General features: G+C 39.3%; 1 protein-coding gene across 7 annotated transcripts in view; it reads right to left on the minus strand.

Annotated features, from left to right (window-relative positions):
* LOC126355189 (D-aspartate oxidase) overlaps positions 1-26,019 on the minus strand; it is a 150,021-nt gene that overhangs the window by 55,227 nt on the left and 68,775 nt on the right. For all 7 annotated transcript variants that reach the window (XM_050005410.1, XM_050005414.1, XM_050005415.1 and 4 more), the window contains exons 2-3: positions 13,638-13,841; positions 7,261-7,384 (exon numbers count right to left, since the gene is read on the minus strand). In XM_050005410.1, the coding sequence (XP_049861367.1) occupies positions 7,261-7,384; positions 13,638-13,834 (321 nt within the window). In that variant the 5' untranslated portion in view covers positions 13,835-13,841. The remainder of the gene's footprint in view (positions 1-7,260; positions 7,385-13,637; positions 13,842-26,019) is intronic.

Genomic DNA, 26,019 nt, shown 5'->3' on the forward strand with positions numbered 1-26,019 from the left:
AAGACACTATCCAAATTGAACCCTGCTGGAACAGTTCCGTCCTCCATCACAGCGGGACCCACCTCCTCTTCCTCAAAATCACCCTCTGCAAACCTTCCAGGAATTTCTCACTTCCAGCCTTGCCTCTCAATCTTTCTTGAAAAACCTTAGTCCTACTCCCAACATCACCACAGCTGAAGCCCAGGCTATCCGTGATCTGAAAGCTGACCGATCCATCATCATTCTTCTGGTTGACAAGGGTTCCACGACCGTGGTACTTGATCGTCAGGAGTATGTGGCTGAGGGACTGCGTCAGCTTTCAGACAACTCTACATACAAAGTTTGCCAAGGTAATCCCATTCCTGATGTCCAGGCGGAGCTTCAAGGAATCCTCAGAACCTTAGGCCCCCTACAAAACCTTTCACCTGACTCCATCAAATTCCTGACCCCACCGACACCTCGCACTCCTACCTTCTACCTACTTCCTAAAATTCACAAACCTTAACATCCCGGCCACCCCATTGTAGCTGGTTACCAAGCCCCCACAGAACGTATCTCTGCCTACGTAGATCAACACCTTCAACCCACTACAGGCAGTCTCCCATCCTTCATCAGAGACACCAACCACTTTCTCGAACGCCTGGAATCCTTACCCAGTCTGTTACCCCTGGAAGCCATCCTTGTAACTATTGATGCCACTTCCCTATACACAAATATCTCGCACGTCCAGGGCCTCGCTGCAATGGAGCACTTCCTTTCACGCCGATCATCTGCCACCCTACCTAAAACCTCTTTCCTCACCACCTTAGCCAGCTTCATTCTGACCCATAACTTCTTCACTTTTGAAGGCCAGACATACTAACAATTAAAGGGAACAGCCATGGGTACCAGGATGGCCCCCTCGTATGCCAACCTATTTATGGGTCGCTTAGAGGAAGCCTTCTTGGTTACCCAGGCCTGCCAACCCTGGACCATTACACCAACAACCTGTGAACAGCTTTCGCATCCCGCAACTACCCTCCCGACCTGGTACAGAAGCAAATAACCAGAGCCACTTCCTCATCCCCTCAAACCCAGAGCCTCTCACAGAAGAACCCTAAAAGTGCCCCACTTGTGATAGGATACTTCCCGGGACTCGATCAGACTCTGAATGTGGCTCTCCAGCAGGGATACGACTTCCTCAAATCCTGCCCCAAAATGAGATCCATCCTTCATGAAATCCTTCCCACTCCACCAAGAGTGTCTTTCCGCCGTCCACCTAACCTTCGTAACCTCTTGGTTCATCCCTATGAAATCCCCAAACCACCTTCCCTACCCTCTGGCTCCTACCCTTGCAACCGCCCCCGGTGTAAAACCTGTCCTATGCACCCTCCCACCACCACCTACTCCAGTCCTGTAACCCAGAAGGTGTACACGATCAAAGGCAGAGCCACATGTGAAAGCACCCACGTGATTTACCAACTGACCTGCCTACACTGTGAAGCTTTCTATGTGGGAATGACCAGCAACAAACTGTCCATTCGCATGAATGGACACAGGCAGACAGTGTTCGTTGGTAATGAGGATCACCATGTGGCTAAACATGCCTTGGTGCACGGCCAGCACATCTTGGCACAGTGTTACACCGTCCGGGATATCTGGATACTTCCCACCAACACCAACCTATCCGAACTCCAGAGAGGGGAACTTGCCCTTCAATATATCCTCTCTTCTCGTTATCCACCATGCCTCAATCTCCGCTAATTTCAAGTTGCCGCCACTCATACCTCACCTGTCTTTCAACAACTTCTTTCCTCTGTACTTCCGCCTCGACTGACATCTCTGCCCAAACTCTTTGCCTTTAAATATGTCTGCTTGTGTGTGTGTGTGTGTGTGTGTGTGTGTGTGTGTGTGTGTGTGTGTGTGTGTGTGTGGGCGCACGAGTATATACCTATCCTTTTTTCCCCCTAAGGCAAGTCTTTCCACTCCCGGGATTGGAATGACTCCTTACCCTCTCCCTTAAAACCCACATCCTTTTGTCTTTCCCTCTCCTTCCCTCTTTCCTGAAGAAGCAACCGTTGGTTGCGAAAGCTGGAAATTTTGTGTGTGTGTTAGTGTGTTATTTTATTATGCCTGTCTACTGGCACTTCCCCGCTTGGTAAGTCTTGGATTCTTTGTTTTTAATATATATAAAGGGAAACATTCCACATGGGAAAAATATATCTAAAAACAAAGATGTAAATAAAATAGAAAGAAACTTCCACATGGGAAAAATATATTAAAAACAAAGATTCCAAGACTTACCAAGCGGGAAAGCGCTGGTAGATAGGCACAATGAATAAAACACACAAACACACACAGAATTTCGAGCTTTCGCAATTGGCGGCTCCTCTTTCCTGACGAAGGAGGCGCCGGTTGCGAAAGCTCGAAATTCTGTGTGTGTGTTTTATTCATTGTGCCTATCTACCGGCACTTTCCCGCTTGGTAAGTCTTGGAATCTTTGTTTTTAATAAAAACAAAGATGATGTGACTTACCAAATGAAAGTGCTGGCAGGTCGATAGACACACAAACATACACACAAAATTCAAGCTTACGCAACCAACAGTTGCTTCATCAGGAAAGAGGGAAGGAGAGGGAAAGACGAAAGGATGTGGGTTTTAAGGGAGAGGGTAAGGAGTCATTCCAATACCGGGAGCGGAAAGACTTACCTTAGGGGGAAAAAAACTACAGATGTTCCACATCCATGAGGATCTCCTCAACACGGATCTATGGAACGAAAAACTAATCTAATCTAATATGTTCTGCATAGTAGCATGGGGATTTGCCACCAAATTTGCACAATGTGCCTCTTCACTGTGCTGTTCACAAAAAAATGTTGCCTCTACTTTGAGGATGAGTTTCTCACATAAGCCATCCTTTGTCTTAAGCTGCTGCGAATGTGCCAAAAATTTAAAGTGTTAGACTTTGATGTCGGGAGTCAGGGCTTGTAGCAATTGCAAGTGGTGGTACTTTATATGCCAAAAAATCTGCAGATTATGAAGAGATTGAAGAAATGTGCAATGATGTAAAAAAAATTATTCAGATAGTTATGGGAGATGAAATTTTAATTCTGATGGGGGACTGGAATTTGATAGTTAGAAAAAGGAAGAGAAGGAAAAATTGTAGGCGAATATGGACTAGAGGAAAGAAATGGACGAGGAAGCTGCCTGGTAGATTTTTAACACAGCGCAATTTAATCATCACTAACACTTGGTTTAAGAATTATGAAAGAGGCTTGGAGAAACTGGAAGGTTTCAGACTGATTATATGACAGTAAGACAGAGATTTTGGAACCAGATTTTATACTGTACGATATTTCCAGGGGCAGATGTAGACTCCAAACATAATTTACTGTTTATGAACTGTAGAAAAAAACTGAAGAACTTACGACGACGTAGGAAATTAAGGAGAAGGGACCTAGTTAAGAAGAAAGAATGAGAGGTTGTTCACAGTTTCAAAGGCAGCATTGGGCAATGACTAACTGAAACTTAGGAAAGGAATACTGTACACGATGAATAAGTAGCACTGAGAGATAAAATAGTGAAGGCAGCAGAGGATCAAATAAATAGAAAAGGCAAGATGGAAAACCAGTCCTAAGCAAAGAAGGGAAAGCTGAAATGTAGGAGTATGTAGAAGGTCTATACAATGGAGATGAGCTAGAAGATGGTAATACAGAAATGGAAGTGGAGGTAGATGAAGATGAGATAGGAGATACAATTCTGAGAAGAATATGACACATCACTGAAAGATCTAAGTCAAAACAAGGTACCAGAAGTAGACAACATTCCATCAAAACTACTGATAGTTAACCATGACAAAATTCTTCCATCTGGTGTGCAATATAGGCAAGACAGGAGACATTTGCTAAGAATTCAATAAAAAAATAATAATTCCAATTCTCAAGGAAGCACGTGGTGACAGATGTGAATATTACCAAATTATCTGATCAATGTCCTGGTCATAAAATACTAACATGCATTCTTTACAGAAGAATGGGAAATCTGGTAGAAGCCAACTTTGAGGCAGATCAGTTTGGATTCCAGAGAAAGGCAGGAACATGCAAAGCCATGCTGACCCTACATTTATCTTAGATTATAGGTTAAGGAAAGGTAAACCTACATTTATAGCATTTGCTGACTTAGAGAAAGCTTTTGACAATACAGACTGGAATACTCCCTTTGATATTCTGAAGGTATCAACGTTAAATTCAACGTGTGAAGGGCTATTTACAACTTGTACAGAACCTAGACAGCAGTTATATGAGTTAAAGGGCATAAAAGAGAGGCAGTGGCGTTATTCAATCTGTTCAGCGAGCAAGCAGTAAAGGAAGCATAAGAAAAATTTGGAGCAGGAATTAAAATAGAGGGAGAGGAAATGAAAACTCTGAGGTTTGCCAATGACAATGTAATTCTGTCATAGATAGCAAGGACCTGGGTGAGCAGCTGAACAGAATGGGAGGATACGAAATGAGCATGGACAAAAGCAAAACAAGGATAATGGAATGCAGACAAATTAAATCAGGCGATGCTAAGGAAATTAGATTAAGAAACAAGACATTTAAAGCAGTAGATGAGTTTTGGTATTTGGGCAGCAAAATAAAGGCCATTTTACACAACTGACTTTCTTGTTTCAATGGACTACTCGAGACAAGGTTGTGTACTGCAATGTCCCTGGCACTTTACTCCTGTACTGAGTCTCGTCAGTTTCAAGTGGTCATTTCTGTTCACATCAACACCAAACTAGACAGTGCTGTGAGAACTGTCTGGTGTGCAGTTTATCATCAGAATGGTGAAAGTGAGAGTATGAGCAACTATCCTATTTACTGATAAATCAAAATACAGCAACAAAGTGAAACAACAAGCAATGACACTAGAGTTTATTAATGACTAAAGCAGAATTCATAGCGTAAGTTCATGTGAAAGGTCGTTTGGTAAATTGTTCACACACCTGAGAACTGAAAGAATAAGAAAAGTGTCGCCAAAAGATTTCAGAACATATATATTTATTTGGTCATGATAATATTTACTTGCAAACACATCAGATAACATAGAATGCAGTAGGTAGCACCTTTCGGCTTTATCCTATACATTTAGTTTCTAGATAAGCACCAGGTAACAATGAAAATTATTTTTCTCATCCAATAATTCTGACTTTTTCACTGTTGAAATACTTTTCACTAAAGCACGTTTACCTATTTATGTTCTTCTGTATGCATAGTGTAGGTTTTTTCTGCTGTAAAATGTAAATACTTTTTTCTTTCAGATCTTTCATCTCTCTTGTAGGAGAAGACTTGCGCGAAAAAATACCAAGACCCTGGGTAACTTTTCAGTGTGCCACAAAAACAAAGCAAACAACATAACAAATATTAAGAGGATACAAAGGCACAAATTTCATTTCTGTAATAGAAGACAGCTCAACGAGACTAAGTTATAACTTCTGATGTTACCAGACACCGCCATAGTTCCCTTCTGATGTTATCAGACACCGCCACAGTTCCTTGTCTCTGCAAATGTGCAGTATACTCAAAAATTTAGAACTCGACATGCACCACAATTTATCAATCACCAACATCATAGACATATTTGTGTCATGGTTGGTTGCTGATTTATAAGCAGTAGTTGTTTTTAAGCAGAAAGTCAATTATGTAAAATGGGCTTAGCTGATGACGGCCTAAGTAGAAAGAATAAATTGTAGACTGGTAAGAAAAGTGTTTCTGAACAAGAGAAATTTGTTAATATAAAATATAGATTTAATGTTATGAAGTCTTTTCCAAAAGTATGGAGTTTAGCCATATATGGAAGTGAATAATTGACAAGAAGAGAACAAGAGGTTTTGAAATGTGGTGCAACCCGAAGAATGCTGAAGATTCGATAGACAGATCACATAACTAACAATGATATACTGAATAGAAATGGGGAGGAATGTAATTTGTGGCACAACCTGACTAGAAGAAGGGATCAGTTGATAGAACACAGTCTGAGACATAAAAGGCTCACTAATTTAGTAGTTGAGGGAAGTGTGGAGGGTGAAAATTGTAGATGGAGACCAAGAGATGAATACGGTAAGCAGATTCAGAAGGATATAAGTTTCAGTAGTTATATGGAGATGAGGAGGCTTGCACAGATGAATAACATGGAGAGATGCATCAAATCAGTCTTCAGACTGAAGACAACAACAACAACAACAACAACAACAACAACGTTTCAGGATCAGTTGTTTCCTTAAGATTTTCCTGAAGTTCAAGTGTAGTATGTTCAGCTCGATGCTTGCTCTGTTCATTGACCTCTGTGGGCTACGTGTGAAACTTGCTGATATGTGGTCAATCTGTTCATCAGTCACTGCAGGCCGAGCCATTCATTTCCCATTGTAGAGGCATCCTGAAGCTTTAAACTCTGCATACAATCGCCAAATGGAGTTGACAGTAGGTGGATCTTTGTTGAACTTTGTTCTGGAGTGACAGTGTAACAACAGACTGATGTGAATGTATTTGAAGCACAACATACACTTTCTCAGTGCCTGCCACCATCTTGACTAAGTGCTCAATGCTGTGCTCTCATGGCATAAATCTGAAGTACAGCCTGAACAGTACTAAATTGTTGGAGTTTTCTATAAGAATGTTGAGTTTTGTAGTTTTGTGACAATATGTCAATTAAGGGGGATAGGACGTCAAACGAACCGTCTTGGAGCAGGAGAGGCACCACAGGACATTTTAATTTACACTGTCTATACTTTTACAAATAAATTCATAAAACTTTGTCAGAATGACGAGGAAGGATTCAGAATCCACACTCATAGCAATGGAAGTTCGAAAAAATAACGAAGTATTTTTTTTACTTACTAATGGCAGCATTTGTTGCTATAGGTACACTTCTCTTCATAGGAAAGAGATTCTTCGATGAATTTTGCACGACATACAAACCAAACTTAAAGGTGTATGAAACTCTAGAATTTTCCAAATCTATTAAAAACTGTGGTAAAAATTGAGGTAATTAACTAGAAAATTTGTGTTTTTCGTAAACATGAAGTTTAAAATATAACAGTTAATTCATTTTTTCATAAATTAAATAAATTCTAGAGTGTCTGCTTGTGTCTGTAAATGTGTGTGTGTGTGTGTGTGTGTGTGTGTGTGTGTGTGTGTGTGTGTGTGTGTCCAAAAGACCAGTCTCGGAGAGCAACTGAGGAAGACAATGAGTCACGCCGTCTAAATATCATCATATCGCTGGGAAAACCTGAAGAAATATGTCACAAGGACGGCTACTTACCTGAACAATATCTTCGTTGATACTTGAAAGTATGTACCCTGATATCTGGATTACACCAGCATGTGCTGCTTCAGCTGATTTTCTGATATCTTCGTAGTAGTAGTAGGAGTCATTGATCCACTGCCTGGGTGAAAATCAGCAGTATTAAATTTAACTACGTTACTTTTGTATTAATACATATTCTACATCAAATTATATTTTTTCTGAATCTTTGGGGCATCTGACGGCCAAAAATCTATTCAGTCACAGAACACATCACTAAATACAAAGCCCACAAAATGGTAATTAACATTTTGGGGAATATTTACACAAAATTATCTTAACTCATGTAGACAGGAATTTTTTAACACTATCCTTTGCCTTCTACACCTGACTTACAAGAAAACAATGAAACTATAAATTAATAACAAGAGAAACTGTAAGTTCATAACAAATTCTGTATCAAATATCAGTAACCCCTAAACAGAAACTAATGAAAATACCCAGGAGGTCAGAAAGCAGTTTTTGGATCAACATTAATACAGACTGTTAAAGGACCTCCTATTCCAAAGTAAAAGTGGACCACTTATGTTTCATAGTTAAAAAGATTCCCTTTGGGCGACAATTACTTTAGGAGTCTAACTCAAATGAGCCATCATTTGACATTGTTGTTTGGTTGGTTAAATAATGTTGGTGTGACATGTAAACTGCACAACTAATTGGCTGGTGGGAGGCAAACCATAGTGAGAAAATGACAGAGAATCTATGTTTTTCTTCCTCTTTCATGCCCATTCTACTGTGAAAGTTACTCTACAGAACATTCAAATACGAGCATATTTTTATTTGTGATGCCAGTTCCCGAATATGTGTAAGTAGATGCCATGCCATGCCATGCCATGCCCATCTACAGTGCTGAATGGGTGTAAATGGCAGGGAGGCAATGGAGCAAAATGATAAATTTGAGTGAGTTAATAAACAGCATACCACATTCTGATTGATGTATCATTCACCAAAGAGCTTCACAATCTAATTTTGTGTTTTATTATACATCGTCATAATCTAATTTCATATTTCATCATAATTTGCATATATGAAATCCTATTTTTTGTTTCTGAACACAGTTCAACAAGATAAGTAAAATAGTAAACTATGACTATTAAGTAATCTACAGAAACTGAATATGAAAATTATATCATAGCTTGTATAGTGTTGTTATATAGATAAATTACACAGAAATACCATCCTCCCAGTCTTTGCTGATGTCACTCAACTTCACTACCAGAACTTTTTTCATAACTGTCAGTATTTTTTGTCACTCTGCTCCAAAAATGTGTAGTCCTTACTAGCATCCACAGAATTTGACACATGGCAATTCTTGCACTCTTTGATGATAGAATATGGTGTATTGTACATCATGAGAGATAATCCACTAACACATAAGGCTAACTGATGGCGTTTAAGCTTGCTAGGTTGAGTGAGTGCACGATTTCCTTCCAAAGGTATATCAACCCAGTCTACAGTTAGAAGTCCAATCAACACATACTATGAATAGGTATGTCTTCACCTCTGTTCTTTACTTCAGATGTCAGATGACCTCTAAAGGTATCCAACACTAGCACAGCTCTGTTACTTAGCAATGCATCAAGTATGCAATTTCAAACAGGAGCTAGACAGTCCTTCATTCATTCTGTCATTTCCTAGTCTCTTTCTTGGAAACAAATCACCAATCCCTAAACTAAATTTTCTTTTGACTATTTTTACACTTCACAACAACAAAGTGGGACAGCTTCCCTCACTTGCATACCTCCTACCATTACAGTAATTCTTTTTCTTTTCTTGTTTTTAATGAGATGCTTTTTGACCATTTATAGTCCAGTGTTGTATTGCTCGGTATGCCCCAAAAGAAGGTTGTCCCAGTGGTGTTTCATATCTAGTGTAGAGATATAGGTGCCACTGCTGCATTTGGATTACATGTCTCATGAAGTTGACACATTTCTCAATACAATCTTTGCAAGTGAAGTAGCTCATCAAACACAGGGGCCACTTCTATGAATTAAACTGTGGCATCAGCTGAAAGTCCCCAGGAATTCTGTCCGTGATATGTTTAAAGTCTTCGCTTTATCTAAAGGGTTTAGATAGATTACTTGTCAAGTTTTATATCCCATCTTTTCTTTGGAATTTTACAGAAGATTGAACCTAGTTTTTATGTTAAAATATTTCCCAGCTTTTGGCCCTTCTCTGATGTTATTCTGCAATGCAATCCAACACTGCATATTACATTTGTCTGAATCATACATTTTGCAGCTTGTCTATTAGATCTACTGTTTGCATAACAACAAACTGAGAATTTGAAATCTGAAGCATAACTGTGTTGAAGTTTGTTGTTGATTTTCTTTTGATGTTACTACTCGGTGGTGAAGATTGAATTTTATCCTTTAGTTACAAAAAAAGTGAACCTGTCATACAACATCGAAACCGTGAACATGACAATAGTAGGTGCAAAAATGAAATGTCAACAGTTGATTATACGTTACCTTATATACAACAATGAATTTACAAACACTGGTGATATTACTATTCCATTTTGAACAAGGGACCATATACAACAATGAATTTACAAACACTGCTTTTGCAGTTTCTATGTTATGAAAATATACTGACAGCTGAGGGGTCACACAAGTAAATTGCATCCCAATTCTTCAGGGCTGTACTTTGGGGAAAAAGCACAATGTATATCTGAGGTAATACACCAATAACTTATAGATCAAATAAAGTAATATAATATTTATTCTGTGAGATTATTATGTCCATTACACATTAGTAGAGATGGATTTTTCTCTTGCATGGAAGTACTGAGCAAAACAATCAAATTCCTGAAAATCTCACAGGCATCTTGGGAGAAAATGAATAATGCTGCACTATTTTGAATACACATGAAAATAATAAAATACCACTATTTTAAGAAATCCTCTCTGAGAATGTGGAAGTTTATTGTTTCAAACGACTATTTTCCAATCACCTATCCAGGCACAGGTGGAATATCAACTATGACATCAACTTAATATTTACAAAACTACTTATCTAGAAAAAATATTACATAATATGGAAGAAATCACAGGCAGGTGATTGTGTGCGTGTATATATATATATATATATATATATATATAGAGAGAGAGAGAGAGAGAGAGAGAGAGAGAGAGAGAGAGAGAGAGAGAGAGAAGGTGTGTGTTCGATCTTTTCCATAAGCCTTTGTGAACTCATTATATATCTGTGTGCTCTGTGCCAGTATTTGCTTTTCCTCGGTTTATGTTCATTAATGTAAATATTTATAGTTTTCAGTCTGGCACCGTCTTAATACACATTCAGTTTCCAACCATAAGCCATATGAATACAGTTTCAGCCTGCTTTCAGTCTGTTGTTATTGTCTTCAGTCCTGAGACTGGTTTGATGCAGCTGTCCATGCTATTCTATCCTGTGCAAGCTTCTTCATCTCCCAGTACCTACTGCAACCTACATCCTTCTGAATCTGCTTAGTGTATTCATCTCTTGGTCTCCCTCTACGATTTTTACCCTCCACGCTGCCCTCCAATACTAAATTGGTGATCCCTTGATGCCTCAGAACATGTCCTACCAACCGATCCCTTCTTCTGGTCAAGTTGTGCCACAAACTTCTCTTCTCCCCAATCCTATTCAATACTTCATTAGTTCATTAGTTATGCGATCTACCCATCTAAACTTCAGCATTCTTCTGTAGCACCACATTTCGAAAGCTTCTATTCTCTTCTTGTCCAAACTATTTATCGTCCACGTTTCACTTCCATACATGGCTACATTCCATACAAATACTTTCATAACTGACTTCCTGACACATAAATCTATGTTCGATGCTAACAAATTTCTCTTCTTCAGAAACGCTTTCCTTGCCATTGCCAGTCTCCATTTTATATCCTCTCTACTTCGACCATCATCAGTTATTTTGCTCCCCAAATAGCAAAACTACTTTACTACTTTAAGTGTCTCATTTCCTAATCTAATTTCCTCAGAATCACCCGACTTAATTTGACTACATTCCATTATTCTCGTTTTGCTTTTGTTGATGTTCATCTTATATACTCCTTTCAAGACACTGTCCATTCCGTTCAACTGCTCTTCCAAGTCCTTTGCTGTCTCTGACAGAATTACAATGTCATCGGCGAACCTCAAAGTTTTTATTTCTTCTCCATGTATTTTAATTCCTACTCCAAAATTTTCTTTTCTTTCTTTTCCTGCTTGCTCAGTATACAGATTGAATAACATCGGGGAGAGGCTACAACCCTGTCTTACTCCCTTCCAAACCACTGCTTCCCTTTAATGTCCCTCGGCTCTTATAACTGCCATCTGCTTTCTGTACAAATTGTAAATAGCCTTTCCCTCCCTGTATTTTAACCCTTGCCACCTTTAGAATTTGAAAGAGAGTATTCCAGTCAACATTGTCAAACACTTTCTCTAAGTCTACAAATGCTAGAAACATAGGTTTGCCTTTCCTTAATTTTTCTTCTAAGATAAGTCACAAGGTCAGTATTGCCTCACGTGTTCCAGTATTTCTACGGAATCCAAACTGATCTTCCCCGAGGTCAGCTTCTACTAGTTTTTCCATTTGTCTGTAAAGAATTCGAGTTAGTATTTTGCAGCTGTGACTTATTAAACTGATTGTTCGGTAATTTTCACATCTGTCAACGCCTGCTTTCTTTGGGATTGGAATTATTATATTCTTCTTGAAGTATGAGGGTATTTCACCTGTTTCATACATCTGGCTCACCAGATGGTGCAGTTTTGTCAGGACTGGCTGTCCCAAGGCTGTCAGTAGTTCCAATGGAATGTTGTCTACTCGGGGGGCCTTGTTTCGACTCAGGTCTTTCAGTGCTCTGCCAAACTTTTCACGCAGTATCGTATCTCCCATTTCATCTTCATCTACATCCTCTTCCATTTCCATAATATTGTCCTGAAGTACCTCACCCTTGTATAGACCCTCTATATACTCCTTCCACCTTTCTGCTTTCCCTTCTTTGCTTACAACTGGGTTTCCATCTGAGCTCTTGATATTCATACAACTGGTTCTCTTTTCTCCAAAGGTCTCTTTAATTTTCCTGTAGGCAGTATCTATCTTACCCCTAGTGAGATAAGCCTCTACATCCTTACATTTGTCCTCTAGCCATCCCTGCTTAGCCATTTTGTACTTCCTGTCAATCTCATTTTTGAGACGTTTGTATTCCTTTTTGCCTGCTTCATTTACTGCATTTTTATATTTTCTCCTTTCATCAATTAAATTCAATATTTCTTCTGTTACCCAAGAATTTCTACTAGCCCTCGTCTTTTTACCTACTTGATCCTTTGCTGCCTTCACTAATTCATCCCTCAAAGCTACCCATTCTTCTTCTACTGTATTTCTTTCCCCCATTCCTGTCAATTGCTCCCTTATGCTCTCCCTGAAACTCTGTACAACCTCTGGTTCTTTCAGTTTATCCAGGTCCCATCTACTTAAATTCCCACCTTTTTGCAGTTTTAATCTACAGGTCATAACCAATAGATTGTGGTCAGAGTCCACATCTGCCTCTGGAAATGTCTTACAATTTAGAACCTGGTTCCAAAATCTCTGTCTTACCATTATACAATCTATCTTATACCTTTTAGTATCTCCAGGGTTCTTCCATGTATACAGCCTTCTTTTATGATTCTTGAACCAAGTCTTACCTATGATTACGTTGTTCTCTGTGCAAAATTCTACCAGGTGGCTTCCTCTTTCATTTCTTTGCCCCAGTCCATATTCACCTACTACGTTTCCTTCTCTCCCTTTCCCTACTATCGAATTCCAGTCACCCATCACTATTAAATTTTCGTCTCCCTTCAGTAACTGAATAATTTCTTTTATTTCATCATACATTTCTTCAATTTCTTCGTCATCTGCAGAGCTAGTTGGCATATAAACTTGTACTACTGTAGTAGGTGTGGGCTTCGTATCTATCTTTGCCACAATAATGCGTTCACTGTGTTGTTTGTAGTAGCTTACCCGCATTCCTATTTTCCTATTCATTATTAAAGCTACTCCTGCATTACCCCTATTTGATTTTGTGTTTATAACCCTGTAGTCACCTGACCAGAAGTCTTGTTCCTCTTGCCACCGAACTTCACTAATTCCCACTATATCTAACTTTAACCTATCCATTTCCCTTTTTAAATTTTCTAACCTACCTGCCCGATTAAGGGATCTGACATTCCACGCTCCGATCCGTAGAACGCCAGTTTTCTTTCTCCTGATAATGGCATCCTCTTGAGTAGTCTATTACTTCTATTTTCAGAGAACCAAATATATCACAATCGCCACAACACTGTCAAATAGTGACATTTACAGTGTTACTTACCTGCTAATATCTTCAGTAGGACCACAGAAACTAGAGGCTGGTCTAAACATGCCAGCAGCACCATCACTTGTAGTTTCCTGACCAAATTTGTCAGCAATAATAGTTAGAGAAGCTGAAGGATATTCCTTTTGTAGTTCCAAAGCAGTTGTCACACCTACCACGCCTGCTCCCAAGACACCAATGCGTATGTTAGACATGGTGATCCTGGAACATGAATTTACACATTTTAGAATGCATACTGTGCTGGTGGCAAAAGACCCATCACACACACACACACACACACACACACACACACACACACACACACACACACACACAATGGAAGAATAGTGGCAGTCATAAACAATTTATAGAACTAAGCAGATAACAAAGTAACTGTATAAATTAACTGACCGTAACTGAAAGCTGTTCCACAAAATGGTGCATTACACTATTATGGTAATTGATTTAACACTGAGTATCGCTCCCAAATACTGCCGCACCACTGATCCATGAGAAGGATACAATAAATGTCCATTTCAAAGACTTTACAGCATAAACTTATGCAGAGACAGCTGAAAATTTGGGGCCCAGCGACATTAATGTGACCACTGCCTACGTTCGACAACAACAAGCAATAACCACTTGCAGACAGCAGGACATAGCCCTAGCAGTGCTGGGTATATAAAGTGTGTCAGCGGGGCATGATAAACAGTGCAGTCATTGTCGTTAATGCACAAAAGAAGAGATTCATGTAACATGTGAAAGGGCATGACCACTATATCTTGGGCCAAGGGTGGGAGCATGGTCGAAATGATTAAGTTTGTGTACTGTTTGTGTGTTGTTGTGGTTAAAGTGTACTATGTATGGCAAAATGATGCTATCCAAAATGGGTGCCAAGACAACTGTGGTGGATCATGGCATTATGACTGGGCTAAATGATGATTGCAGAGATGCATATGAGTGAACAGACATGCAAATGTTGAGCAACTGATCACCTAGATGAACCAAGGGGGCTACCAAGATATCTCCTCAACAAGTGTTCAGCATACATTTTTGTGTATAGGTGTCCACAACTGGTGCCTGGTTCATGCTGACAGCTGTTCATGGGCAATAAAGGCATTAATTTGCATCCCAATACCGCAACTGGACATCCACTAAATGGTGACAAGTGGTTTTTACAGATGAATCACATTTTATGATCCACTGGACAGAAGACCATTGGTGTTTATGGCATGAAATGTCTGAAAGCAAACACCCTGCAACAATCATCAGAAGGGTCCAGACCAAAGGGCATTCCTTGGTTGACCACCTCATTCTGGAAGGTACAGAATGATCAACACAAGTATGCATCTATCCTTGGGGACCATGTCCACCCCTAAAAGCAGTTTGTTTTTCCTTGGCATGATGGCACCTACCAGCAGGACAAAGTAACATGTCAAGTATGTGCACAGTTCGAAGAGCACCAGTATGAGTTTACAGTAGTCCCCTGGCCACCAAACTCTCTGCATTTAAACCCAATCGAGAATCCCAGCTCGATCAGGCTGTTTGTGCCATGGATCCCCACCTGATAAACCCAGTGCAGCTGGCCACAGTACTGGTCGAAATAGCTTTACCTTGGTGTTGGTATCTTTGAGAACCGCAGTGATTCTCTTCCTGCATGTCTTGCAGCCGTCCACACAGAAATAAATTGTTATTAGGCTTTCGGCAGGTGGTCACACTCATGACTGGACAGTGTATTTTTCAAGTACTGCATCCTGTTGAATCTGAAGGTGATCTGAATAAATTTTGAAAATCATAATCAAATAAAATTATGTTTGTGTCTGCTGCTTCTGTGCTGTAAACACTTTTTTTCTACACTTACTGGCAGCCCTCTGCATTGACTATATCAAAAGTATATCAAACCCAAGAGTAACTACACACAAGCACTTTGCTACAATGTAAGCTACTAAGGATTCTTATTATCACTTCCCAATTTTATATTATGAACTAGTCACTTATAACTGACATATGAGATACACCGGTTGTAAAAATCTACTCGGCCCCAATACTTTCACTCTGCAGTAAGATGATGGTAGAGCATAGGCAAGCACTTTGCCAAGATACCAAGACACATGGCGCACAAATCAAAAGAAAATGTCTATTCCAGGATGATGATAAATATATCTGTTGTAAGGACAACGTTAGTGATACAACCACATATTTTAAATGGAATTAGGGGCTATGAAGCCTTATGGTGTGACCAAATGATTAAATTCCACTGAAGACACAAAGAGACTGGAACATCTGTCTAATATTGTGTAGAGCCCCCATGAGCACAGAAGTGCCACAACATGACGTGGCATGTACTCAACTAACGTGTGAAGAAGTGCAGGATGGAACTGACACCCTAAGTCCTGCAGGGCTATCCACAAATATGTAAGAGTGCAAAGGACATTTCCAGGGGCAGATGTGGACTCTGAACTGTAGATTAAAACTGAAGAAATTGGATAAAGGTGGGAATTTAAGGAGATGGGACCTGGATAAACTGAGTAAATCAGAGGTTGTACAGAGTTTCAGGGACAGCATAAGGGAACATTTGACAGGAATGGGGGAAAGAAATACAGTAGAAGAAGAATGGGTAGCTCTGAGGGATGAAGTAGTGAAGGAAGCAGAGGATCAAGTAGGTAAAAAGACGAGGGCTAGTAGAAATCGTTGGACAACAGAAGAAATATTGAATTTAATTGATGAAAGGAGAAAATATAAAAATGCAGTAAATGAAGCAGGCAAAAAGGAATACAAACGTCTCAAAAATGAGATTGACAGGGAGTGCAAAATGGCTAAGCAGGCATGGCTAGAGGACAAATGTAAGGATTTAGAGGCTTATCTCACTAGGGGTAAGATAGATACTGCCTACAGGAAAATTAAAGAGACCTTTGGAGAAAAGAGAGCCACTTGTATGAATATCAAGAGCTCAGATGGAAACCCAGTTCTAAGCAAAGAGGGGAAAGCAGAAAGGTGGAAGGAGTATATAGAGGGTCTACACAAGGGAGATGTACTTGAGGGCAATATTATGGAAATGGAAGAGGATGTAGATGAAGATGAAATGGGAGATACGATACTGCGTGAAGAGTTTGACAGAGCACTGAAAGACCTGAGTTGAAACAAAGCCCCCGGAGTAGACAACATTCCACTGGAACTACTGACAGCCTTGGGAGAGCCAGTCCTGACAAAACTGTACCATCTGGTGAGCAAGATGTACGAGACAGGCCAAATATCCTCAGACTTTAAGAAGAATATAATAATTCCAATCACAAAGAAAGCAGGTGTTGACAGATGTGAAAATTCCCGAACAATCAGTTTAATAAGTCACAGCTGCAAAATACTAACAAGAATTCTTTACAGACGAATGGAAAAACTGCTAGAAGCCGACCTCAGGGACGATCAGTTTGGATTCCGTAGAAATGTTGGAAGACTTGAGGTAATACTGACCTTGTGACTTATCTTAGAAGAAAGATTAAGGAAAGGCAAACCTACGTTTCTAGCATTTGTAGACTTAGAGAAAGCTTTTGACAATGTTGACTGGAATACTCATTTTCAAATTCTGAAGGTGGCAGGGGTAAAATACAGGGAGCGAAAGGCTATTTACAATTTGTACAGAAGCCAGATGGCAGTTATAAGCGTCGAGGGGCATGAAAGGGATGTTGTTCAATCTGTATATTGAGCAAGCAGTAAAGGAAACAAAAAATTTGGAGTAGGCATTAAAATCCAGGGAGAAGAAATAAAAACTTTGTTTGCCGATGACATTGTAATTCTGTCAGAGACAGCAAAGGACTTGGAAGAGCAGTTGAACAGAATGGACAGTGTCTTGAAAGGAGGATATAAGATAAACATCAACAAAAGCAAAACAAGGATAATGGAATGTAGTCAAATTAAGTTGGGTGATTCTGGGGGAATTAGATTAGGAAATGCGACACTTAAAGTAGTAAAGGAGTTTTGCTATTTGGGGAGCAAAATAACTGATGATGGTCGAAGTAGATAGGATATAAAATGTAGACTGGCAATGTCAAGGAAATTGTTTCTGAAGAAGAGAAATTTGTTAACATTGAGTATAGACTTAAGTGTTAGGAAGTCGTTTCTGAAAGTATTTGTATGGAGTGTAGCCATGTATGGAACTGAAACATGGATAATAAATACTTTGGACAAGAAGAGAATAGAAGCTTTCGAAATGTGGTGCTACAGAAGAATGTTGAAGACTAGGTGGGTAAATCACGTAACTAATGAGGAGGTATTGAATAGTATTGGGGAGAAGAGAAGTTTGTGGCACAACTTGACTAGAAATAGGGATCGGTTGGTAGCACATGTCCTGAGGCATCAAGGGATCACAAATTTAGCATTGGAGGGCAGCGTGGAGGGTAAAAATCATAGAGGGAGACCAAAAGATGAATACACTAAGCAGATTCAGAAGGATGTAGGTTGAAGCAGGTACTGGGAGATGAAGGAGCTTGCGCAGGATAGATTAGCATGGAGAGCAGCATCAAACCAGTCTCAGGACTGAAGGCCACAACAACAACAACAACAACAACAACAACAAAGGGATGGAGAACTCTTCTGAACAGCACATTGCACGGTACCCCAGATATGATCAATAATGTTCGTTTGGGGAGTTTGGTGGCCAGCGGAAATGTTTAAATGCAGAAGTGTGTTCCCGGAGCCACTCTGTAGCAATTCTGGACATGTGGGATGTCACATTGTACTGCTGGAACTGTGCAAGTCCTTCGGATTTCTTTATCAAGAAATGACCAGATGTTAAAAGGAATACAGCTTTTAATGAAGATACAGCCACACTATCATGAAAAGAATACAGATGTCAGTTACTTAGCTGCAAGTTAAAATGAAAATGCTCACTGTCTTACTGTAAGAAACACTGAGTTACTTTGAATTTTTGAGGTCAATTCATTAGGGTATTAATAAAAACCTATGACAGCTCTGTACTAGGTAAAAAGTGTTGCCGTGAATTGCAGTATCATTTAGAAAAATCTCGATGGATCACATATGGTTAAAGTGCTAAAGATGAGAACAGAACCTATCCTCTCAGAGGTGCATAGAAGACTGTTCAACTGTTCTTTCCTAATCAGTTACTATCAAGAGTAATGAATCCTTCAGATCTTGCATGCGCTGGAGTGCTATCTGAAAGGGTACTCCCCCCCCTCCCCCCTCCCCGTTGCAACAGAGTAAGGACTATTCATATAAAAAACATACAATGTGAAAGAGGGATACCCGGGGCAGTAAATGGAGAAGGAAGGGTCAAGGGCTCCCAGGACCTAGCAAACACTGGAAGGCACCCCAATCATCCCGTCCACAGCCAAAAAGCAGTTTAAAACATTAGATTTGAGAACAGAAACAATTTTTTCTGTAGAAATGGAGACCCAGTCCAACTGCCTGTATGTTGTCCACCAACATTAGAGACAAAGAAAGCACAAGCTTGGTGTGGAGAGCCAGAAGATTCACTGTCTGAAAGACTCCATAACCGCAATTTGAGGGTGGCTCATCACATGAAATAAATCTATGATTTAATGAAGGAGTAGTTCCATGTAACTGTAGTCTCCCTGACAGCACCGAATTTATTACAAGGGATTGTAGCGCACCAGATGATGTTCCATCTCTGTGCAGACACCATTTTTTCTCCTGATATTATCAAATCAAATGTTGGGTAAGTAACCACTTCTATATTTCACAGGATACTCACATGATTTAGGACTCATAGTACAAAACAGAGCAGGTAGTATGAGTACAATCAGAGAGAGACAATGAACAGCTGATACTACAGGGTGACAGGAGTAACATCAAGGAATAGCCTAGAAATGCTTATTAAGCAATGTTGTGAGAGGTCTCTTTAATACTTAAAATGCAGGGATCAGCAAATGGAGTTACTGCCGCAATCAACCCCCTCGCCCTTTTCCATGCGCAATTGCAACAGGGAGCTGATTGGGAAGGCATGCTCTCTGTCTCACCTCCTCCATTATTCCTCCTCCTGCTGCTTCTGCATGATGTGTCCTGTCATAGTCACTGACACCCTTCTTTCACAGTCCAAGCAGCTACAATGTTAATTGCACCATAGGGTGGTGGGGTTTCGGGTTCCGCTGGATAGGTCAGCAGGCAGCTACACGGGTAGTAGGGGTTGTGTGGCATGGACTGGCCGTGTTTTTTTTTTTTTTTTTTTTTTTTTTTTTTTTTTTTTTTTTTTTATATGTTAGATGGCCTTGGGCAACTAAAGAAAAGGCAACAGCCTCAAAGGGTGCAGGTCAAAGTCAGGACATGCGGGGACCAAGCAGCAATCAATATTGTAATTGTAAACTGTCGAAGCTGCATTGGTAAAGTACCGGAACTTCAAGCACTGATAGAAAGCACCAAAGCTGAAATCGTTATAGGTATGGAAAGCTGGCTGAAGCCAGAGATAAATTCTGCCGAAATTTTCACAAAGGCACAGATGGTGTTTAGAAAGGATAGATTGCATGCAACCAGTGATGGCCTGTTTGTCGCTGTTAGTAGTAGTTTACCTGTAGTGAAATAGAAGTAGGTAGTTCCTGTGAATTATTATGGGTGGAGGTTACAATCAACAACCGATTTACGTTAATAATTGGCTCCTTTTACCGACCTCCCGACTCAGCAGCATTAGTGGCAGAACAACTGTGAGAAAATCTGGAATACATTTCACATAAATTTTCTCAGCATGTTATGGTCTTAGGTGGAGATTTCAATCTACCAGATATAGACTGGGACACTCAGATGTTTAGGACAGGTGGTAGGGACAAGGGACAGAGCATCGAGTGACATACTGAGTGCACTATCCAAAAATTACCTCAAGCAATTAAACAGAGAAGAGTCATTCCATGTAAAGTCAACACACCTATTTTACCCCACCCTCTTAGATTTTGCTGAAAGTTGGTATACTTGTAATGGGCACTGAGACTAAGAAAAATACCAAATTTCAATTTTTTATCTTAAACCATTCCTGAAATATGGCTATGTAAACTTTTAAAAAACCAGCCAAAAATGTGTGAATGGACTTTTTTTAAATTGTCCTAGGACCTGCCCTAATTGAGCTAGAGAACTGGGAAAGGTGTCATTTTGCAGCATTTTTCATGCTCTTTCCAGTGATAGGCAAAAACATAGCTTCTAATTAATAACCTTTTTCAAAATGGTAATTAATATTTTGATTTAATTTTATTACAAAAAGTACATAATTGAAAATTTTCAAAATATTTCCATAACTACTTCATACTATTGTAAATCACATGACAAAATATAAATCTGGGATGATGATGGGTTCAATGTTAAAAAAAAATTATTCCACACTCTTGTTTGTCACTAACGGCCCTAGTTTGACCAAATTGACCTTTAACAAACAGGAATTTCTTTAAAATATACTGAAAGGTAAGTAAAAAAAGTATTAAAAGTATCAAAACATCACCTTATTAAACCAAAACTAATCAGCATATTTTATAATTGATTTCTTATTTTAATTTCATACAACTTCACTAACAGTATGTCAATCGATATAACAAAAACAAAAAAATTGAGCATTTCACTACAAACTGAAATAAAGTATGAATAAGTACAAGTATTTACATAACAGTTCTGGTCCATGATGTTTGAAATGGAACTATTAAACGAATTAAATACGTAATGCTTGTTTTTTAGTAACAGGTATCTGTACATAGCTAAATTTAACGCAATAGGTACTAACAATAATTCTGAAATAACTTTCTATAAAATATACATTAACACTAACCTGGGACAAAAATTAAGTTTTGAATTGAAAGCAGTTTCCCAATAAATTGTCTTGGAACTTCACATATTACATTTTAATAAAGCTGACTGGGTTTGGTTTACATCACTTTCATTAAGAATGTATGTTCTCCCTGCCGGAGTAAATGGATTCACTTTTGTGAGAATATCCACAACTGACACCCACAGGACGTCTGCATGTGCAGGATAAGAGAATGACTTAGCTGGTCCACATGAATGAAGAAAAGTTATTTTCACTTCATCAAGTTCTTCGTTTTTTTTTTTTTTTTTTTTTTTTTTTTTTTTTTTTTTTTTTTTTTTTTTTTTTTTACTGTACCCAAGCCACCAGTTTTTGCCATACACAGTGGTGATGTAGCCTGATACATCTTGTAACTTCAGTTTGTCTGGTGATGTAGTTACTTCCCTCTCCCAACTCTGCATATCATCTGAGAAGTATTTGACTATTAATTTTGGTGGTGACATAGCCGGATACATCTTGTAACTTCAGTTTGTCTGGTGATGTAGTTACTTCCCTCTCCCAACTCTGCATATCAACTGAGAAGTATTTGACTATTAATTTTGATGTAGTGTTGGGAATGAAAGCGTGAAATTGCTGTGTTCCTTTGATTGTCAATGCCTCTTCAAGTCGGCTTTTTAAGAATATTTCAGAAGCAGCGTAGTCTTCTTGAGTGGAATATGCAAAACCAACATTTGTGATATTATCTACTGCCCACTCAAATAGATCTTGTGTGGTTTGGATCTGATTTTGGTATGGCCTTTGCAAACTTGCACGAGCTGACAGTCTCTTTACTGAACCCCCTACTCCATCACAAGGCCCTTTCCCATGTGCTGTGGCTGAAGTCTTCCTCATGAAGGCAAAGGTTCAGGAAGTTTTTCTTATTTTTATACTGAGCGGCAGAACTGTCAGAATAATAGTATATATTTCTTGGAATCTTTTGAAATTTATTTGTTAGATATGAAATTAGCTTCTTTCGAAAGATGTAAACTGCAGTTGTATTGTGCTCCAGGCAATCAGAAACAATGAAAAAGCTCATATGCTCAATTTTGTCTTCCTGTTTGTAATATATAACAAAAGGATGAATGGTAATCTGTTGTCTTGTCCAGTGGAAACTCTGAGCTTGATCCTGTAGAACTACACTATAATTTCCTGAAAAATCACATATGACAACAAATTCAGATTCCATAAGGTTTCCTCTTGTGGAGTTAAGGAATGTTCATTGCTGCTTGGCAATGAAGTCATGCTGAATCAAAGTCGACATCTTAATACATAATAAATCTATGAATTCTTCAGAAGTTTTCTGAACAATTTCCAGATTACATCAGGCAACTGACATCCACTGTCGGAACTAAACTTGTTCAATTAAGTTTTCACGAAAAGAGTCTTTTAAAATTTTACGTATGACAGTTTCTCCTGGGCAGTATTCACAAGTTTCCCATGTTGCAATCAACTGATGATGGGTTGCAAAGCAGTGACGTACTACCTTAAAGGTCAGTTTGGTCAAACTTGGGCCGTTAGTGAAAAACAAGTGTCCGGAATAATTTTTTTCAACAATGAACCCATCATCATCCAACATTTATATTTTGCCATGTGATTTACAACAGTATGAAGTAGTTATGGAAATATTTTGAAAATTTTCAATTATGTACTTTTTGTAAAAAAATTAAATCAAACTATTAATTACCATTTTGAAAAAGGTTATTAATTAGAAGCTATGTTTTTGTCTATCACTGGAAAGAGCATGAAAAATGCTGCAAAATGACACCTTTCCCAGTTCTCTAGCTCAATTAGGGCAGGTCCTAGGACAATTTTTTTAAAAAAGTCCGTTCACACATTTTTGGTCAGTTTTTGAAAAGTTTACATAGCCATATTTCAGGAATGGTTTAAGATAAAAAAATTGAAATTTGGTATTTTTCTTAGTCTCAGTGCCCATTACAAGTATACCAACTTTCAGCAAAATCTAAGAGGGTGGGGTAAAATTTTTATTTAAAGTGTATTGATTTGACATGGAATGACTCATAACCAACTCGTGGAGATAACATCTTGGACCTACTGATAACAAACAGACCCTAACTTTTCAACTCTGTAAGCGCAGAACATGGAATCAGTGATCATAAGGCCGTTGCAGCATCCCTGAATATGGAAGTAAATAGGAATATATAAAAAGGGAGGAAGATTTATCTGTTTAGCAAGAGTAATAGAAGGCAGATTTCAGACTACCTAACGGATCAAAACGAAAATTTCTGTTCCGACACTGACAATGTTGAGTGTTCATAGAAAAAGTTCAAGGCAATCGTAAAATGCGTTTTACACAGATACGTGCCAAGTAAAACTGTGAGGGATGGGAAAAACCCACCGTGGTTCAACAACAAAGTTAGGAAACTATTGCGAAAGCAAAGAGAGCTTCACTGCAAGTTTAAACACAGCCAAAACCTCTCAGACAAACAGAAACTAAACGATGTCAAAGTTAGCGTAAGGAAGGCTATGCATGAAGAGTTCAGTGAATTCAAGAGTAAAATTCTATGTTCCGCCTTGACAGAAAATCCTAGAAAGTTCTGGTCTTACGTTAAATCAGTAAGTGGCTCGAAACAGCATATCCAGACACTCCGGGATGATGATGGCATTGAAACAGAGGATGAAACGCGTAAAGCTGAAATACTAAACACCTTTTTCCAAAGCTGTTTTACTGAGGAAGACCGCACTGCAGTTCCTTCTCAAAATCCTCGCACAAACGATAAAATGGCTGACACCGAAGCCAAGGAATAGAAAAGTGTCCAAGGAATAGAAAAGCAACTGGAATCACTCAACAGAGGAAAGTCCACTGGACCTGACGGAATACCCATTTGATACTACACAGAGTACGCGAAAGAGCTTGTCCCCCTTCTAACAGCCGTGTACCGCAAGTCTCTAGAGGAACAGAAGGTTCCAAATGATTGGAAAAGAGCACAGGTAGTCCCAGTCTTCAAGAAGGGTCGTCGAGCAGAAGCGCAAAACTATAGACCTATATCTCTGACGTCAATCTGTTGTAGAATTTTAGAACATGTTTTTCGCTCGCGTATCATGTCGTTTCTGGAAACCCAGAATCTACTCTGTAGTAATCAACATGGATTCCGGAAACAGCTATCGTGTGAGACCCAACTTGCTTTATTTGTTCACGAGACCCAGAAAATATTAGATATAGGCTCCCAGGTAGATGCTATTTTCCTTGACTTCTGGAAGGCGTTCGATACAGTTCCGCACTGTCGCCTGATAAACAAAGTAAGAGCCTACGGAATATCAGACCAGCTGTGTGGCTGGATTGAAGAGTTTTTATCAAACAGAACACATCATGTTGTTCTCAATGGAGAGACGTCTACAGATGTTAAGGTAACCTCTGGCATGCCACAGGGGAGTGTTATGGAACCATTGCTTTTCACAATATATATATGACCTAGTAGATAGTGTTGGAAGTTCCATGCGGCTTTTCGCAGATGATGCTGTAGTATACAGAGAAGTTGCAGCATTAGAAAATTGCAGCGAAATGCAGGAAGATCTGCAGCAGATAGGCCCTTGGAGCAGGGAGTGATAACTGACCCTTAACATAGACAAATGTAATGTATTGTGAATACATGGAAAGAAGGATCCTTTATTGTATGATTATATGATAGCGGAACAAACACTGGTAGCAGTTACTTCTGTAAAATATCTGGGAGTATGCGTGCAGAACAATTTGAAGTGGAATGATCATATAAAATTAATTGTTGGTAAGGCGGGTACCAGGTTGAGATTCATTGGGAGAGTCCTTAGAAAATGTAGTCCATCAACAAAGGAGGTGGCTTACAAAACACTCGTTCAACCTATACTTGAGTATTGCTCATCAGTGTGGGATCCATAGGTCGGGTTGACGGAGGAGATAGAGAATATCCAAAGAAGAGTGGCGCGTTTCGTCACAGGGTTATTTGGTAAGCGTGATAGTGTTACGGAGATGTTTAACAAACTCAAGTGGCAGACTCTGCAAGAAAGGCGCTCTGCATCACGGTGTAGCTTGCTGTCCAGGTTTCGAGAGGGTGCGTTTCTGGATGAGGTATCGAATATATTGCTTCCCCCTACTTATACCTACAGGGGAGATCTTGAATGTAAAATTAGATAGATTCGAGTGTGCACGGAGGCTTTCCGGCAGTCATTCTTATCACAAATCATATGTGACTGGAACAGGAAAGGGAGGTAATGACAGTGGAACATAAAGTGTCCTCCGCTACACACCGTTGGGTGGCTTGCGGAGTATAAATATAGATGTAGATGTAGATTTGGTCTTGTGTGTTGAATGTAGGTGCAAGGGACTTAGTATCAGGGCCTGACTCCCTCAGATTTCCTGGACAGTGGGTACCAGGGATGTTTAGACACCATTCGGCAGCACTATGATTTGAATCACTGACTTCTCTCTCATTTTTCTTCCATGACATGTCAGGTCTTGTTATGTTTCCATATGTAAAAAATGTACCTCACACTGAACAGTACATGCCATATGGCATTCACAAAATACAAGTAATCACAATGGTTAATGTGTTCAGTTTTATTTAGGCCACTGACCTATTTAGAATTCTTTAAATGGCAAGCATTCAACCACAAAAATAA

This window comes from Schistocerca gregaria, chromosome 3 (genome assembly GCF_023897955.1).
Source record: "Schistocerca gregaria isolate iqSchGreg1 chromosome 3, iqSchGreg1.2, whole genome shotgun sequence".
NCBI lineage: Eukaryota > Metazoa > Arthropoda > Insecta > Orthoptera > Acrididae > Schistocerca > Schistocerca gregaria.